Here is a 20,322-nt window from a genome sequence, read left to right as displayed (position 1 = left end):
TGCTAGCTTGGGTCAATACCTGACACCTTTCTCACTGCTCTGCTAGCTTGGGTCAATACCTGACACCTTCCTCACTCCTCTTCTCACTTCAACACTTCAAGAGTTGGAATTTCAGCCCCCCTCTCAATCTCAGTCCTAAAAGATTTAGATTTTGTATTTCACAAGGCAAGTGCGTCACAATATAAAACTTGGCCAGCATTCTGGCTTGCAGGTGCATGTCATAATTGCTTGTTACTATAACTTTGACTTTTCTCAAGTAATGTAGTTTCCTGCCTAATTTCCTATTTATCCAGTGAACCCTGATAAAGAGTCTTATATGTATAAACTGACAAAAACTATATGCACTTATCAAGCAGGACTTCCTTTATTTTTATATACTGTTTATATCTAAGTACAGCACATGATATAAGCTCTTCTTTATTGCATATATAAGCTTTTTATTGTATATATAAGCTCTTCTTTATTGCATGTGAAAAAGCAAAGATGTAAATAGTAGTAGTTATCTTAGCAATAATTCCTGCTCTGCAAGGAAATGAATTAAATTTAGAAGAACATGCTGCATAAAACTCACCTTTGCTGTCAGAGTCGCTCTCACTGGCGCTGGGAGTTGGACTGATCATAGGGGTGGTTCTGTCACTATCTTGGCCACCTTCTTTCTGTCTAGTCTTTGCATTCTCAATCCCTTTCACCCTGCGAGCATGTCGATTGCCTTTGTAGTGTGCCTCTGCTTGGCTCTGCACAGAAGTAAGAAGTTAACAGATGGAGATTTTTGCAGCTCATACACGCAGCTTAACACCAACGTCACAAAAACACAATGTCCCTAATAAAGAATAGTGCCAAATGTTCTAACATGCAAAATCAACTGACTGAACAAGGGTGGAGCAGCTCAGTGATTTTGCCACATGAGAAGAATTTTTAATTTAAAGGATCAAAACTGGTGACCATGCAAACACTTCAACCTGCAGTATGCATCAATGCTTAGATTACAAGTTTTATATGCAAGGTATTTAATAATTAAAACATAAATAGTAGGGCTATAAAGAAGGGGAGATGAAGTTCATCCAATGAAGCATAATGTAAATTAAATGTATATCTTCAAGTCTATTTTATCCTGAGTTATAGTATTTCAGTTTAACATGTTCCACAAGTAATTCTTTCATCTGGACTCTCTGCAGCTAGGAAATGAAAAAAGAACAATACATTTTAGGATGTTTACAGGGCGAGTGTACAATGTATAATAAATTCATTTCCAAGTAAGTTTCAACAGTTTGATTTACAAAGAGTTTGACATTCTCTGGCTCCCCTTCCTCCTCTCCAGTCAGATAATAATGTAAACTTTCTACCCAAACAATCAGAAGACTGGTTCCAAACAGAGCCTGTTGCTTTCATATTACAAGATAAAGTCATGTGTAATGTACTGCAAGTACATGCTTCCCAACTGTCACTGCTTTTGATGTTGTGTGAAGCACTGCGGCTGAGACATGCACCATTTGGTGTCGGCAGAAACAGTTCATATTCTGATTGTGAGTCATCACTGCTTAAAGAAATATGTTTTCATTCTATCAGATCAATACATGCAGGTATGGGATCTGTTATCCCAAGCATTCTGGAGATTTAAGTCCCATACCTGTATATATATATTCTTGTAAAGGAACTCACAGCACCAATTAGCTTTAACCCACGACTGGCAATTTCTGAAATACATTTCATCCATAATCACCAGCTTATAATTTTTCTTTGGTAGATGCACAAAAATAAATTTCAATTATGGGTAATTGAAACCCCTTCAATTTACAGATCCAGAAGCTCATGTGCTGGCTTAGTAAACCCAGAATATGAGTTCTCATTTTTGAAAAAATATTGCTTACCCCTCAACAACAGTATATACACCTATAAAACCAATTATCTGGATGGCTGATATGGGGTGCACTGAGATACATTTGAACTTCTGGAAATAAACAAACTTTCTGCAAGCCCTCCACTCCTTGTTGTCTTGTTAGATAGTGCTTGAATTCTGCTGGAAAATGGGCAAGTACTTTCAGAAAGATGCATGGTTACAACTGATCTTAAGGTCCCCATGTATGGGCACCTCCAACGGGCCTGCCCGACCGATATCTGGCCTGAAATCGGACACATCTCGATCAGGCAGGTTAAAAAATCTAGTCGGATCGGGGACTGTCCCCAGACCAACTTTACTTATGATCGTATGACCCCAGAATTACCCTGGATTCTCCCGATATCTCCCACCCGTAGGTGGGGAATATCGGGAGAAGATCCACTCGCTTGGCGACATCGCCAAGCGAGCGGATCTTATGGTGTAGGGGACCTTTAGGCTAGGTGGATACATTGCATAGTTCGGGTGGATTGCTGAGTGTCTATAAGTGTCTTTAAACTAAGAAGATCACTGCCATTTCTTTGCTGTATTCCCTTTACTAGTTTTGAAGTATATGTCATCTTAAGGGGAGCTGACACCAGGAGGAAGCAGCATTGACCTTTTACTACATTGAAGATTCACATACACGGATTGCTCATCAAGAAGCGCTGGGTTCAGGAGTGTTCATTCACTCCATAATAACTAGTTTTGAAGTATTGGTAAATTGCCCCCCAAAATATACTTTATTACAAAAGATGTATATGCATTGCTTCACTTTTGGGTGGATACAACCTTGACGATAGTCTGGCCACATTAACCCCAAGTCCATATGCCCCAAGGAATATGTTCAAATGCATGCTACAAAATAAAGACTTCATTTTAATCAAATAAATCAGATTTTTTAAAAATGACTTTCTCTGTAATAATAAAACAGTACCTTGTACTTGATCCCAGCTAAGATATAATTAATCCTTATGGGAGGCAGAGCAATCCTACTGGGTTTCTATAATGTTGATATAATTTCTAAGTGAGTGCAGACAAGATTTCACATCCCACAGATGGCTACATAAAATTGAGAGAGAAATAAATTTTGTTTTTTCACATTATAGACCCTTCTTAAATCCAGACAGTGACCTCTAAGCAAGTCACAATGTTTGGTTACAGTTATTAATATAGTAAAGTGCCAACATATTCCCAGAGCTGTACAACAGATAAACCACAGGGGCTTTCTTGGAATTGTAAAGCTATACACAGACTTTCCCACAAATTTAAGCAAGGTCTGGCAGTTGGAATGGTTTCCTTATCCTGATCTTTAAATGTGATATAGGCATAGAGTGACATGGCTGAATGACCAGATATATACAATTTTAGGATTACTGAATCAGTCAGGGAACACTTATTAACCAGTGCCGGAGAGCTGTATCATAATCAGTGCTTCCTGTGTTTTAATATGCCTTAATGATCCAAATACCCTACAAAAGTCACTTTCTTCTGTTCTTTAAGGCCTTTATGACACCATACTAACTAAAACTGCACTGTAATGCTTGGTCAGTTGGTCTCTGAATGAGTGTCCAGAGCTTGTGTTCCTTTCCTATCCATTGATCTTGCTCTTGAATTTGATGGTTGTTTTCTCCCTTGTGCCTCTCTTGGCTGTCTAACTTCTGGCTTTTATCCTGGCCTGGATAGGTCTCTGGCTTGTTCTGGCTCTGAACCCTGGCTACTTCTCTGACTCCAGTCCTCTATAGTCCTGTGACATCCTGTTTGGCCAGCTGAGTTCTGGCTTTGACCCTTTACTACATGCTGTTCATTCTTCTGCATCCAGGGCTTCTTCCGGCCAGTCCCTACATACAAGTTAACCTTTATTTTCTTAAATTAATTTTAGTGTATTATAATTTTGCCCATTCTTGGCAACTTTTTAATCAGCGTTTAATGGTTTTTGTGTTTGCTCCCCTATTCTGCCTTTATCCAGCTTGCAAAAACAAAAGACTGATGCTCTGTGAGGCTACATTTTTTACTGTTACTTTTTTTTACTGCTTCATATAGACACCCTCTCTGATTACACTTCCATTCTGACCTCCAAACTACTGGTGTCAGACTAAAACCCATCCCCACTTAATTGAATCTAGATTTATTTTTCCTTAAGAATCAATATCAGGAAAAAAATATACAATACAAAAATAATACACCATTATTTTCAGACTTCCCAGCACATGAATGTACAGGATTCCTAACAGCTTAAATTGCCTGGTATGAATATTTCATGGTGTTCCTAGTGTCCCTTGCATCATTTTCTCAGGCTGGTTGTCACTGATGGAAAGGCGTTGGCAGATTTATTATCTCTGCTGTTTTTATTGGGATTGATCAGTTCTGCACAAGCAAGGAGACCAGGAAACTGTTATTATCTCTCCTGTAAATCTGAAGTGACAAGCAGTGGAGCAGGAGACAGTTAATGTAAGTATGGTCTAGAAAACCCAGCAAGTAAAGGCATGGATGGGAAAACAAGAGGTTTATGTACAGCACGGGATCATTATATGGACTATTTTTATCTTTTCTAAACTCAGCATATTTGACAAACATTCTCCCACACTTAAGTTATTTTTTAACAAGGTCAGATGGGACTTTTTTTACTGGAAATATTATGGTAAGTGTTGCCAGTCAGGTTCCTCAGTGTTAAACGGCAATTTACAGCATCTCTTAACAGCCAAAGGGTGATGGAAGTGCTGGAAGTTTAACAACATATGGAGGGTATAATTGTGCCCTCCCCCATTTATATATATATATATATATATATATATACAAAGCTAAAACACATGTAAGTTCATGTGAAGCTATACTGCTTATTGCTCAAATGGCCCAAATGCAGACATCATTGGCTCCAGGGAAGTATGAGCTTTTTTCTATTCAGTGCCAAACCCATATTATTTTCTTCTTCATTTCTCCACTGGCCACCCCCACCCATCAGGCCTGTGCTGTATACATTCCTGCATTCCTACAGCCTGTACTCATCCACTACTCAACTGATAACATAGCAGTCTGGAATTGTAAATAGACATGTAAAATATCCCAAGAACATGCAGGAAATTAGTATTTTTCCTAATTCAGTATAGAGAAATATGACTTTCCAGTAACATAGAAGAGATTTTTAAACTGGATATTTAGCATACCTTAAACATCTGCCACTATGTCAGAATATATTTAAAGAGGGGAATGTATACACTCACACTCATCTCTCTTCAATAAATGCATGGGCATATGTTATTGTATACTTTGGATGTTTAAGTAATTGTATTTATCAATATAAAAACGAGCTGGCATAATGCTAGGGCTCATCAGTTACATTAAAATATAATCCAATATAAGAAGGTCACACAGTTATTTAAGTGGTGGAATGTTTGGATGAATGATTTATAATCTTTATAAATTGCTGTCATACAGTATATGTTGGAGTCATATAAATCATAATACAGGTACAAGATCTAGTATCTGGAATACTATGTATTACAGGTTTTCTGGATAAGGTTTTCTATTACGCAGAAGAAGGAATTGTTTAAAATTTTGAATTATTTGAATAAAATGGACTTGGGAGATGACTTTCCAGTGATACAGGGCTTTCTGGATAAGGAAACCCATAGCTGTAATTGGTTTATTTGGCAAACATTTTATAATATACCTGACATGAGAATGATACTGATCTGCCCAGTGATAAAAGAACTGCGCAATATCCTTGACCATACATTGCCCTATTTCAGGGGAGTGCAACAAATGCACAGGCACTAGAGACCATCTGCCCTCACATTGGTCTCATTTAATCACATAAGTGCTGAATATGGAAAATCAGAACAAGAGCAGAAGGAGAGATAGAGAGAGCAGCCTCTCCCTTTTGGCTGCCGTTGAGCCGACATTCGCTTAATATCTCCCCACGCAGCCTCAATACACTGTTTAGATAACTGGGGATTAACAGGAAGTCGCCTCCAAAAAATTCTTGGCCAGTCTTACTCACAACACACCCATAGCCTCCTGGGGCAAAGGGAAATTTGTCAAACACCTCACTGCCAGGACACCAGCTTTGTATGACTACAGCCCCAGGCACAGAGAAGGCAAGATATGCTGACACAAAGCTATCATCTGTTAATTCTACAGTTTTATAACTTTAATATGAAATGCTATATGTTGCAATATGTCTGAGAGTTTGGGTCACAATCAGGAATTGTGGTAATGAAGGGATGTGGTTTTATTTTAGGCTCATCTTGAATCTTTTCACCTTTTCACCTTTCAGCCTCTTCTAAACAGAATTATCCTTAACAACTTATTTTAAGGCAAAATAAAGTGTATGCAGGGTTAATGTCAGTTAAAGCAACACAAGATAAAATAAGGACCACTGAGTCACATGGCTATGCACAAATTGGGATATTTTGCATTTACAATCCATTCATCTATATTCCTGTGTGTATGGAACCGTAAGCATTAATGATGACAAGGCAAAACTCATGTGAACATATCCTAAGGGTAATGGCAATTTCAAGTGATTTGTTAGATAAGCATTTTCCAGCTTAGCGGGCTGATGACAAAAGCCCTCAATTCATACCTTGGAGAATCACTTGCACATGTGGTAGAATTCATGGGTCATACGATTATTGTTCAAAAATGCATTAGCAAGAATTTTCAAGCAGTAATTGGCTGACCCACAAGTGCACCCAAAGGTCCAGGTGATTCTTATAGGATTTAACTGAGGGCAATTCCTGCCTCGAATCTAGAAAACTCAGACAAAAACACACTTGGAATTTTCTAGTGTTTTCTGTGTGTCTAGGGAAAAGACACACAGAGCTACTTAGCAGCAGCTACATGTCACACCTACTAAATACCAGAAAATACCCTGCGAATACTCAGAATTGCCTCTGCTAAAACACACATAGAGACAATTATCAGTTAAATATTATCAGACAATTATCAGTCAGACGTGGCGCACCACTACTGTAAATGCGTCCTACCTGTGCCTGCACCCAAATGAATGAGATACGCTCGGGTGCAGTATTCTCTGCAAGCATTTTTCGGCTTGGCGAGAATACGCCACGTCAGCCTTATGATCATCATTCTCTACTTTTGTAGCCACAACAAGTAGCTGCTACTAATAGCTCTGTGTGCCTTCACTCTAAAGCATGGCCATGAAAGCAGAGGCATACGTTGTATGCCAATGGGGCATACAATAATAGATTATTACTAGAGCAAAATGTGCACAGTTGTGTAGAGTCATCTACCACAAGACCACAATTTGCCATGATCCATTCCCTCAAGTCTTGTTTTGATATGGAAGAGAACAGTTATAGCCAGCACTGGCCAAGTTTTCTGATACCCCCTGCCCCTATGACTACGTATCTTCTGTATACGAAACGCATCAGGACCTTTTTTTTTTAAGATCTCTGCAATAAAGAAAAATTTTAGTGGACCAAGGAGTGCGTGCTATTTTTCTTCAAACTGATGTTCGCTAAATACCTCAAGCTACGGGTTTAGGGCACTGCACCTGGACCACCACTTGTCTTTGGTGAGTGCTTTTCCCAATAACTTTGCCAGGATTTGCCAGGAAGTCGTGTGTTGGAGGTGGAGGGTCCGGGGTTTATACACCCGGACCACATCATTTACGGGGTGAGCTTGTTATCACTTCATTTGCATTTGGCTTTTAGCTAAGATAGCCTGGGGATTATATACACTGAGGCTTGTATACACACATTCCCCCTCCTGTTGCCGTAAAACTGAGCCACTTAGTATTAGTAGTAGTGATATTCCCGGGTAAAAAGGTAAATCTCTCTATTCTTTTTTTGTATGCTCTGTATATGTTGTATTCCTTCAGTGGGAATATAATAAAAGTTTGGCACACAGTTCTTGAAATATAAATGTTGCCTGCAGCACAACAAAGCCCCCTTTTATACAGTGCAAGAGACTTCTGAATTATTTATCGACTTCCTTTCCTAAAGAAACTGAAAGCCTCAAAAAAATATAAAAATAAGGCACCTATGTGCATTCTGTTGCTGAACTACAATCCCATAACACCCCAAAGGCCTTTCCTAATGCTCACTGGCTTCCTTTGCATTAAGCTACAGATCACTCTAAGCAAACAAGATTGTACAGTGTATCTCATAATTTCCTGTGCAGAATATCGGATCTGAACATACAAGGGGTTAAAGAGATTCAGGGCTGATACTCCATTTCACTTTGCATAGCAGCTTATTTGCTTCAGTGTGAAATGCTAAGTTAATGTGGGAGGTAATTAATATAAGTTTCACCGCCTTCCTCTCACAGCACAGAAATGGGCTCTATTTATAAATGGAACACCTGATTATTTTGTTAAGTAAAACTGATTTGCAAATGAGGATAGTTTTAAAATAAAAATAGAATTAACCTTTCATGCAGTCATGAGATTTTCTACCCTTCCGGTTAATCTCTGCTGGATATTCAGTGATATTTGTAACCTCACAATAGTGAACAAGTAGAGATATGCATTTTTGAATTCAGGAAGCGCTAAATTGCAAAATGGAAGGAGACATATGATATGCAGTGTCTCAATGTCCACATGTCTTCAATAGCAGAAACAAATAGAGTAGATAAGGAACAGGAATTGCTATGCTATAGTGGGCATGAGATGTGTGATGCACAAAGGTACTGTACGAATAAGGCAGATGAGCCTATGACTAAGTACCCCTTTTGGTGCGAAACGCGTGAGGCTTCTTTTGGCATCTTGTGTATGGATATAATAAACTAAAGATGCTTTAATTTTAAAATAAGCTGGATCCGGATTGCCTGCCTGATTTTTTCCTATGTCTAATCCTCACATTGGCTCCCTAAGATGAAGGTCTGGGGCATGAGCACCCGGACCCATCGTAACCAAGGGTAAGACTTCTACCTTATCACTCAAGCTGTTTTTCCTGTGTTTAGGTAGGAGAGTAGTTATGGGTTATGCAATAAAAGGCATTAGGTTTGCCCCGGAGCAATAACTCATAGCAACCAATAGGCTGGTAGAATTTACTGTTTAAAAGCAAACATCTAGTCCCTTTAATTACATATGGGGGTAGATCTGTTATGCTCTAAGTGTGAGTGTAAGAGAACTAAGAAAGACACTGTACAGTCGAAAAGTTGGTAGGAAAGTAGTTCTGTGAGAGTAGCTTTGTGATGTACAAAGTGTAGGTGATATTTACTTAAAGTTTGTCAGAATAGACCTTATCAATAAAACAGCTACAATCTCAATAATAAAGCATAACACATCTATATGATCACATTTCCCTAAACATTTTCCACTGTTTGCACAAAACAAACTCTATTTCTTGATGAAATCTGACCTCATTTACATATGTAGAGGTGCATTGTGGGAAAGAAAGAAGTTCATATTCTGTGCCTAGCCTCTTGCCCTGTTAGTAAATGACGCCCTATAAACCTAATATTTATTACTTTCTATTGTTGGTAGTTGCTCTTCACTATAGTTTTTCAGTTATTAATAAGAAAAGTGTGTAAGTAAGCACCCATCAGTGATGACACAATTGTACAGGTATTGCACATTTATCTGCACCTACTTCTGTGAGAGTCTCTATTCTGTTTAGGCTTTACTCAAAGCAGAGTTTGTAGCCAATGGCTTTGTATGGTAACATGGCAAAAACATGTTGTCGAGTTCCAACTTCCTGAAGACTATCTTCTGAGAGGTGTAGTAATTATTTTTATTCAAACATGATCCCACCAAACGGAAATGTCACTATTAGTAGAAAGCTGGCAATACACAGGCATATTTAATCTGCTGATTCAGCTCCCTCAGATTGAGTTGGCACCTTATCTGCATGTGTATGTGAACTACCTTACTGCCTCCAAATATCGGCCTGATATCTATCAGCCAGATTTGGCCCAGAATAAAGGTAGACAAATTGGGCAAAGATCCTCTCATCTGGCAACCTTACCAACAAAGTGGATCTGTATGCACGTGTATGGCCATTTATAGGGTCTAGTTCTCTGATTATCAGGTCAGGCATAGATCTTGGTCAAATTACAAATGCAGCAATATTGTACACCGGAAGAGCTCTTGAAATATCAGTATGGTGAATTTATGAGAGAGGAATTTGTTTAAAAGAATGTTTCAGAACTCCAAAGGTCCTTCCTCAGGTAGCATTCTGCATTCATTATTTTCTATTTATATTGCACAGGCCATGGCTGCTCATTCCTGAAACAGACACTAGCCTTGACAACTAAAGCTAGTCATACATGCAAATATCTGCTCATTGTGAAGACACTAAACTACTGGAGTATTCTCTTATTTTGGCCAAATTGGTCTGAGCCTCAATCAGATATCAGTTGTGGAGGCTGTTGTTTAGGCCACATACCTGCCCAAATGAGTTGGAAGGCAGATACAGTAGTATGACTGGTTTAAGTTAAAGAACCTGTGGTCACAAGCAAACAGAGTGCACAGAACTGTATATTTTTCATGACATCACCACCTTGACAGGGAAATCTTACTATGTACAAGAATAAATCTGTTTAGGTTCAGCCCTCCTCTTTAGTTCAACAACAGCTGCAGGGTGTCAATACATTTCCTAATATCTGCACCACTGTTATTTATTACAAATCAATTGTATATGTGCAAAGCAGTGACTTTAATAAAACCGCAGCTGCGTCAAGAATCACGTGTACGGCGTACTGGTGAGCATAAATACTGGTCTGCCCCTCTTTGGATTTTTGTCCTCGGTCAGGGTCTGCAGCTGCGGATGGGAAACAAACAAAAGCGCTCTCAGGGGCCCCCCTCCCATTTTACTCACCCCCTCCTCAACTTGGTGCTGAGCACTGAAACATCATTTAAATCATCCAGCTGTTAAGGCAGCTGCTTGAAATGTGGGGCAGTTTGCTTGGAGCTGGCACAGAAGGATTAGTTTTGAAGCAATCAGACTAAGTGAAGGCCCTGTTACAATTAATTCCTATTCTAGCTGGAGACTACTGTACTGCCCGCTCTTTCGTTGAATTGGAACATAGATATGAAGAGCAAAGATAATGTAAAAGATAACTGAAACTAAAAGAGATGCTTGTTTATAAATTACACCAGGTTGGGGTTTGGTAGTTAGCAATACATCACTCCAGAGAAGAGCTGAGGAAACTACATATTTAACATGCCACTTATTTGGGGGTGATTCAAAGGCAACATAACTCTTCTTTCTAAATTTCCTCTACCTACCTTGGAGATAAAGTAGTGTCCTACATTTAGGTGCACTCTCTTTCCTGAAAGAACTGAATGTAACAATCTAAACTGGACGGTCCACTCTAGAATAAGTTGGCATGGTTGACAGGATGCAGGCCATTGGCTCAAGGACTGCATTAGCGTGCCAAGGTGCTCCTTGCCCCAGGGGTAGTTTCAAATCTGTTCAATCGACATTAAACTGATTTTAGGGGCCTCCAGTCTGAGCTAAGCTACATGCCCTTATATGCTATGTTTAACGTATTATCGGGTCTTAACATGTCCATACTGGAACTTTGATTCTAAAGTTAAACTGAGCTTAAATTAGAGAAGGTGAAGGTGAATGCTTGCTACATTAAACTCTGGTTTCTTGCAGAAAGTGTATGATGAGCAGTAGTTTAGGTGCACTTACCTCAGAATTAAAGCGGATCTGGCACACATTACAGGAAATCACTGGTCTCTTCGTCTTGATAATTGGTACCCCAAAACTCGGGCTTATAACGGCCTTCTGCACTGGGTCCATCTGTGTAGACATAGGCAGGGCTCAGTCAAACAGAGCACTAAGATATGCATGCCATTGGAGAGAAGAAGCAAGGTTAATTCCAGCTTTTTGTGTATGAATTCCTCCCAAGTCGATAAATGTTGAGGCAAGCGGAGAGCATTAGAAGGCTGAAGCTAAAGAAGAAGAGCTCTTGCAAACCCTTCTGGCAAACTAGCAGTATTTAACAGGTGTGTAAGGTTGTGGGAATGCAAAGAGTGCAGCGCTAGCTAGTCTCGCAATGTATGATGATGGTCTGTGCTTTCTAGCAGCAGCAGGATGGTTGCTGGGCTAGTGTTTAGGGAAAGCTTATGCAGCAAGAATGTTTTATTTTACTGCTTGGAGGGAATGTCTCATTCTCCCACCCTTCCCCAGGGGAAATCCACCCTCATCACTCCTCTCTGAACTTGAAGAGCAGGGCCTAAAGGCAAAGAAAGAACAACTGTTGGTCTTGCTGATTCCTCCAACTTACCTGTAGGCCACTATGTCCCTAAAGAGAGACACATTCTAGCTAACAGCTGCCATCCTATTCTCACTTCTAAGGACCCATGTCATAATAAGATACCCCATCAAACTGCATGCTTATGGTCTAGGGATGACAGAGCATATCCAACCAATGATCATCTAGCTGCTGTTGAACTATAATTCTGCTTCAGCTGCCATACAGCATTGAAACACCAGTCTCTCACCCTGATACACTGTCAGATTTGTGGTGCATATAATTAAAGGTTATTTCTCAAGAAAAGTAGTTACTAATTAATTACTGTACACCAGGGTTTCCACATGAGAAATAAATTACAAATACAACAACATAAAAGCAAATGTTTGCTAGATTACAACGAGCGTGCAAAATAGCGAAATGATTCCCTTGCTACTATTATCTTTTATTCATACCATAATGTATAGCACTTTGTTGTAGGCAGCCCAATATAGAAACACCATGTGTGTGACACCAGCACAGCAGTCTTAGAGAAGGTTATTAGCCAAAGGCTTTAATTAGAGATCTGTGAAACTATCTATATAAATCTAGAGCTTTATTGCTGCAACTTGAAAGCTATGAGCTCCTGTGCAAAATGTGTCAATGTTGTTTGGCTTCTGTAGGTAGAACAGATATTCTTATGCCTTACAGCATGCCATTTAGTTTTAATGCCATCTAACCAAATGCGTGTGTGAATGAGACATAGTATTACTCCCTATACTGCTGGGAGGAATTGATAACCTGTGGCCCTCTCCCTGCATTCAACTTCCAGCAAGAAGACTGCTGATGAGTGCTAGGAGTTGTAGTTCATAAAAACCTTTCACCCCCACCAGGTGCCACTGTTGGTCTACAGTTTTGTACATCTAGCCCATACCTTATTTGCATAAATACATTTATACAGCCCTCTCCCCTTACAATGAAGACTGTCTGCCCTAGTTACAAGGCCCTGGGTGTGGGAAAGTGGTATAGGACTGGCTCATCTTTGCACCCCCCGTGCTATTTCAGTTTAGCAAGGTCAATAGTATTCTCCAGTTGTGGGAAGGGAGGGGGGGGTACAGCGTTTAACAAAATACCGCCCTGTGTGCAGAATGCTGCCATATTGACTAGAAACATTGAGAAGAACAGAAAACGTAATTTTCTTTCTACACATAGATGCTGCAAAGAATTTAATCCTGGAGCTTTTAGTGCACTTGCCTTTAAAAATGCTGGATCTGCTGGTCTGAAAGACTCCCTATTATACACAAAGGCTCATTTATGAAGCAATGTAGAGTATCCTTGCAGTAGACCACTAATTAGCATCAATGATGTGCCAACACATGCATGAGATGTGTGCATTCTGCAGCACACATATTCATTCTACGTGTGAGATTACTGGGCCTATGTGGCATCAAGTGAGCCGAGTCCATGGATGCAACTTGCTAAGGTAACTCAGGCATTACAGCCAGCTCCAGAGTGCTGGTCATTTTTTGGTTCCCTTATGCCCTGCTCCAAATTGCAGGACTGTGGAGGCTCAAAGAACACAATAAAAATAGGGCAGCTTGTGTTTGAAACAGTGTGGACAAAGATCCTAATCAAAGACAGTGACCACCATATGAAATGAGCCTACGCTGGCGATACAAGTTGCAAACATTGATAAAACTATAGTGATTCTGTTTGGGTGATTCTTTATACTGAATGCTTGGTGAAGAATAATGCAACCCCTCTTAAACAATTATTTGTGCCTTGTACACACTTCCCTTCCCTGATAAACTGTAAAATAAATGCAGCAGTGGAGAATGTGTTAGTTGCTTATGTGTAAGGTTGATTCTGGCCAAAGTTGTCAGGCTAGCAACGATCAAAGCATTGATCACTGAAGAAAAGCCAGGAGGAGATTTAAAAGTAACTTCTCTTCCACCCCCTCACTGCAAGATACTACCGCATTCCTGAAACAGAACAACAGTTTTCCACAGAGACAAAACAAGTGGGGAGGCCAAAATACCAAGTCTTCTGCAGAAACTGATTTAGGACCGAGCAGAAAGGACCTTGGCCTGAAAAGGGTCATTTAGTCAGAAAAGTTCTTAATGTTATTGTTCAATGTCTTCCTTTTCTATGTGTTAAAGCCGGACAGTATAGCTAGTGGTCCTCCAGCTCCTGTTGTACTATAACTTGTCCTAGCATCTTCCAAATGCTTTTTTAAGGTGGCCATTTGCTATAAGATCTGCTCCTTTGGCAAGGTTGCCAGACAAGCAGAACTTTCCAGCGATATGCCAACCTAAGGTTGGAGATATTGGATATCGTGCTAATATTGTTGTTTGGCTGTAGGGCAAGGACCACATCAATGAGCCAATGCGGTCCTCAAACCTGCCCGATTGCTGATTTTCAGCCAGATATCAGGTAAACCCATCGGAGGGCCTTATACAAAGGCAGGTGCCAAATCAATCTGAAGGACCAAAATCAGCATCTTAAATCTGCCCATGTATGGCCACCTTAACCAGGAAGCAGACTATCCACACATATGGCCAAATTTCACACAGTCTCAGATTAGCAGCCAGCGCTACAGAAGTGCCCATCTGTTATAGCTAACTCTAGTTGGGAAATTCTACAATCTATGGGTATTACAATCTATGGGTATTCAGCTAGCTGAGTGTGATCAGTGGGTAACTGATGTGAATCTATAATCTCTGTAAAGTGCTGTGTAAACATGTCAACACTATATACATAGTTATACAGGGAGGCTAAATTCCACAAACTATAGCACATGTCTTATCTACTGTACTAGCCCATGTCTGCTTATTATAAGCACAGCATAACTATAAGACCTAAGATAGCTTCCCAGAAGTCTAACTGCAACTAGTCTATCCTTAACTGATGACATATTTTGGTCTGTGTGACAATCAAATCTAGCTAGTGTGTTCATAACCCAAGAATTGCATTGACATGGCTGTATCTTAGGTTAACAAGCCATGGCTTACACTAACTTGGGTGCCTGACCAATATTAGGCAGTTGTTTGAATTTTGGCTAACTTCCTTAGATGATGTAAGGTCTCACCATGTGACATTAGTTTATGTTTATTTGCCAAGTCTGCAGCTATTGGCCCCTCTACATATGTGATTTTCCTTGCATATGATTTTAATCATGCTCTGGCTGAATCCTTTCATTTTTATGTCCTTAGAGAAATGGGGAAATCGTGTAAAATACAGGAAATCATTCAGTACATTCATACAGTGTCCAATGAAGCAGACACAATGGAAGACGTTAACTTAGACTTTTAGGACCATGCAGCAATTAGCTTTTTAATGAGAACAAAGGTCTAAGAGCACATACATACAGAGAGCTAAGTAACATACACATACAAAGACCTTACAAGCATACAAATACTGACCCTACAAGCATACACATACATAGACCCTACAAGCATACCTATACATATACCCTACAAGCATACACATACGTAGACCCTACAAGCATACACATACATAGACCATATGAGCATACCCATACATAGACCCTACAAGCATACACATACATAGACCCTACAAGCATACACATACATAGACCCTATGAGCATACCCATACATAGACCCTACAAGCATACACATACATAGACCCTACAAGCATACACATACATAGACCCTATGAGCATACCCATACATAGACCCTACAAGCATACACATACATAGACCCTACAAGCATACACATACATAGACCCAACAAGCATACACATACATAGACCCTACAAGCATACACATACATAGACCCTACAAGCATACACATACATACAGTGGAGGAAATCATTATTTGACCCCTCACTGATTTTGTAAGTTTGTCCAATGACAAAGAAATGAAAAGTCTCAGAACAGTATCATTTCAATGGTAGGTTTATTTTAACAGTGGCAGATAGCACATCAAAAGGAAAATCGAAAAAATAACTTTAAATAAAAGATAGCAACTGATTTGCATTTCATTGAGTGAAATAAGTTTTTGAACCCTCTAACAAAAAAAGACTTAATACTTAGTGGAAAAACCCTTGTTTGCAAGCACAGAGGTCAAACGTTTCTTGTAATTGATGACCAAGTTTGCGCACATTTTAGGAGGAATGTTGGTCCACTCCTCTTTGCAGATCATCTCTAAATCCCTAAGGTTTCGAGGCTGTCTCTGTGCAACTCTGAGCTTGAGCTCCCTCCATAGGTTTTCTATTGGATTAAGGTCCGGAGACTGACTAGGCCACTCCATGACCTTAATGTGCTTCTTCTTGAGCCACTCCTTTGTTGCCTTTGCTGTATGTTTTGGGTCATTGTCGTGCTGGAACACCCATCCACGACCCATTTTCAGTTTCCTGGCAGAGGGAAGCAGGTTGTCGTTCAGGATTTCACGATACATGGCTCCGTCCATTTTCCCGTTAATGCGAATAAGTTGTCCTGTGCCCTTAGCAGAAAAACACCCCCAAAGCAAAATGTTTCCACCTCCATGCTTGACGGTGGGGACGGTGTTTTGGGGGTCATAGGCAGCATTTTTCTTCCTCCAAACACAGCGAGTTGAGTTAATGCCAAAGAGCTCTATTTTGGTCTCATCAGACCACAGCACCTTCTCCCAGTCACTCACAGAATCATTCAGGTGTTCATTGGCAAACTTCAGACGGGCCTGCACATGTGCCTTCTTGAGCAGGGGGACCTTGCGAGCCCTGCAGGATTTTAATCCATTGCGGTGTAATGTGTTTCCAATGGTTTTCTTGGTGACTGTGGTCCCTGCTAATTTGAGGTCATTAACTAACTCCTCCCGTGTAGTTCTAGGATGCTTTTTCACCTTTCTCAGAATCATTGACACCCCACGAGGTGAGATCTTGCGTGGAGCCCCAGGGCGAGGTCGATTGATGGTCATTTTGTGCTCCTTCCATTTTCGAACAATCGCACCAACAGTTGTCACCTTCTCTCCCAGCTTCTTGCTAATGGTTTTGTAGCCCATTCCAGCCTTGTGCAGGTCTACAATTTTGTCTCTGACATCCTTGGACAGCTCTTTGGTCTTTCCCATGTTGGAGAGTTTGGAGTCTGCTTGATTGATTGATTCTGTGGACAGGTGTCTTTTATACAGGTGACTAGTTAAGACAGGTGTCCTTAATGAGGTTGACTAATTGAGTAGAAGTGTCTAACCACTCTGTGGGAGCCAGAACTCTTAATGGTTGGTAGGGGTTCAAAAACTTATTTCACTCAATGAAATGCAAATCAGTTGCTATCTTTTATTTAAAGTTATTTTTTCGATTTTCCTTTTGATGTGCTATCTGCCACTGTTAAAATAAACCTACCATTGAAATGATACTGTTCTGAGACTTTTCATTTCTTTGTCATTGGACAAACTTACAAAATCAGTGAGGGGTCAAATAATTATTTCCTCCACTGTAGACCCAACAAGCATACACATACATAGACCCAACAAACATATACATACATAGACACTACAGGCATACACATACATAGACCCAACAAGCATATACATACATAGACACTACAAGCATACACATACATAGACCCAACAAGCATATACATACATAGACACTACAGGCATACACATACATAGACCCAACAAACATATACATACATAGACACTACAGGCATACACAAACATAGACCCAACAAGCATATACATACATAGACACTACAAGCATACACATACATAGACCCAACAAGCATATACATACATAGACACTACAGGCATACACATACATAGACCCAACAAGCATATACATACATAGACACTACAGGCATACACATAAATAGACCCTATGAGCATACCTATACATAGACCCTACAAGCATACACATACATAGACCCAACAAGCATACACATACATAGACCCTACAAGCATACACATACATAGACCCTACAAGCATACACATACATAGACCCTACAAGCATACACATACATAGACCCTACAAGCATACACATACATAGACCCTATGAGCATACCCATACAAAGACCCTACAAGCATACACATACATAGACCCTACAAGCATACACATACATAGACCCAACAAGCATACACATACATAGACCCTACAAGCATACACATACAAAGACCCTACAAGCATACACATACATAGACCCAACAAGCATACACATACATAGACCCAACAAGCATACACATACATAGACCCAACAAACATATACATACATAGACACTACAGGCATACACATACATAGACCCAACAAGCATATACATACATAGACACTACAGGCATACACATACATAGACCCAACAAGCATATACATACATAGACACTACAGGCATACACATAAATAGACCCTATGAGCATACCTATACATAGACCCTACAAGCTTACACATACATAGACCCTACAAGCATACACATACATAGACCCTACAAGCATACACATACATAGACCCTACAAGCATACACATACATAGACCCAACAAGCATACACATACATAGACCCTACAAGCATACACATACATAGACCCTACAAGCATACACATACATAGACCCAACAAGCATACACATACATAGACCCAACAAGCATACACATACATAGACCCAACAAACATATACATACATAGACACTACAGGCATACACATACATAGACCCAACAAGCATATACATACATAGACACTACAAGCATACACATACATAGACCCAACAAGCATATACATACATAGACACTACAGGCATACACATACATAGACCCAACAAGCATATACATACATAGACACTACAGGCATACACATAAATAGACCCTATGAGCATACCTATACATAGACCCTACAAGCATACACATACATAGACCCTACAAGCATACACATACATAGACCCAACAAGCATACACATACATAGACCCTACAAGCATACACATACATAGACCCTACAAGCATACACATACATAGACTCTACAAGCATACACATACATAGACCCTACAAGCATACACATACATAGACCCTACAAGCATACACATACATAGACCCTACAAGCATATACATACATAGACACTACAGGCATACACATACATAGACCCAACAAGCATATACATACATAGACACTACAGGCATACACATACATAGACCCTAAGCACACGCATTCTGTGGAAATTAACCAGCCAAAAATAGATCATCCACTGCCGCTGAGCCTACTATCATTGTACATGATACATGATACATGGACTCCACATACAAAAAGCTGGCATTTGGCAATAATCTGAAAAGATCACCTAACCTTACAACAGAGGCTGCTTTTATTTGTGTCTATTTCATCTTCAGGAAATTGTGCCTATGCTTATTTAAGGTGTATGCAATGCAAGAAGACCATGCACAACAGCAACTACTTTATTTTAAGGGGCCAATATATTAGCCCGACCCTATGGTTGACATAGTTAAAAGTATTTGCAAAGGGATTGCCATAAATCAGGTCAAAGCATGCCATTTCATATAATCCTCAAAGCAGGATGATCTGTGAAGGGACTGCTTCTAATACCGCCCCAACCCTGCTTTATGCTATTCACTATTATATAGTATGGTCAGCACGAGAGAGAGGAGGTGCAAAGTTTGCATCAGGTCTAGTAGTAATTGATCTTATGTTTTTTTGACCATTAAATGCTACCATCAGATTGGTTACTATGAGTTAGATGATACTATGGAGCATTCTTAAATTATCTGTGCAAATGATAAATGAGCCATTAAAAATCAATTGCACTTGGTCTAGTAACCCATCACAGCCAATCTAAAGGTAGAATTCACTGGTCACCTGTTTAAATGAAAGCAAATAGATAGTTGCTATTGGCTGCTATACTTGGCCTGAATATTCTATTACCACCTTCAAGTCTACTTTTCCATTTTATATTTATTATCCACAGGGTTGTTATCACAGATTTATAGGCTCCATTTATACAGAAATCCTCTTCCACAAACTGCCCCTGAATAATGTCGGTGGAAAGCTAAAGCTCACTTAATGAATCTATCCTAGAGGCTGGATTATGCATTTTGCCTTATCCTCACAGCGCAGCACCATGTATTAATGTAATCCTGCACTGCAATCTGTGCCACGGATATGGAGCTTCTAAGAAGGAGAAAACTGTAGGCATATGGCACCTACATCAAAATCAAAGGGAAATTGCCCATAAGTCAGTGTTGTTTTTCAGTTTATTTTTTTTTAAATGCTAAGTAAAACTTGAGTGCTCCTATCTGAAACCCAGTGTTTACATCAGTGCAGGATTTTGAGCATTTAACAGGATTAGATGCTAGAGAAATCTTG

The 20,322-nt window shown here is 39.8% G+C and overlaps 1 protein-coding gene across 6 annotated transcripts in view; it reads right to left on the bottom strand.

The window, feature by feature from the left end:
* The window catches only part of znf385a (zinc finger protein 385A), a 150,755-nt gene that overhangs the window by 20,219 nt on the left and 110,214 nt on the right, over positions 1 to 20,322 (bottom strand). For all 6 annotated transcript variants that reach the window (XM_004911924.4, XM_004911928.4, XM_004911926.4 and 3 more), the window contains 2 exons: positions 11,482 to 11,592; positions 572 to 734 (listed from right to left, as the gene is read on the bottom strand). In XM_004911924.4, coding sequence (XP_004911981.1) covers positions 572 to 734; positions 11,482 to 11,592 — 274 coding nt within the window. The remainder of the gene's footprint in view (positions 1 to 571; positions 735 to 11,481; positions 11,593 to 20,322) is intronic.

The sequence above is a fragment of the Xenopus tropicalis genome, chromosome 2 (assembly GCF_000004195.4).
Source record: "Xenopus tropicalis strain Nigerian chromosome 2, UCB_Xtro_10.0, whole genome shotgun sequence".
Classification (NCBI taxonomy): Eukaryota; Metazoa; Chordata; class Amphibia; order Anura; family Pipidae; genus Xenopus; species Xenopus tropicalis.
This window is presented reverse-complemented; position numbering and strand designations above follow the sequence as displayed.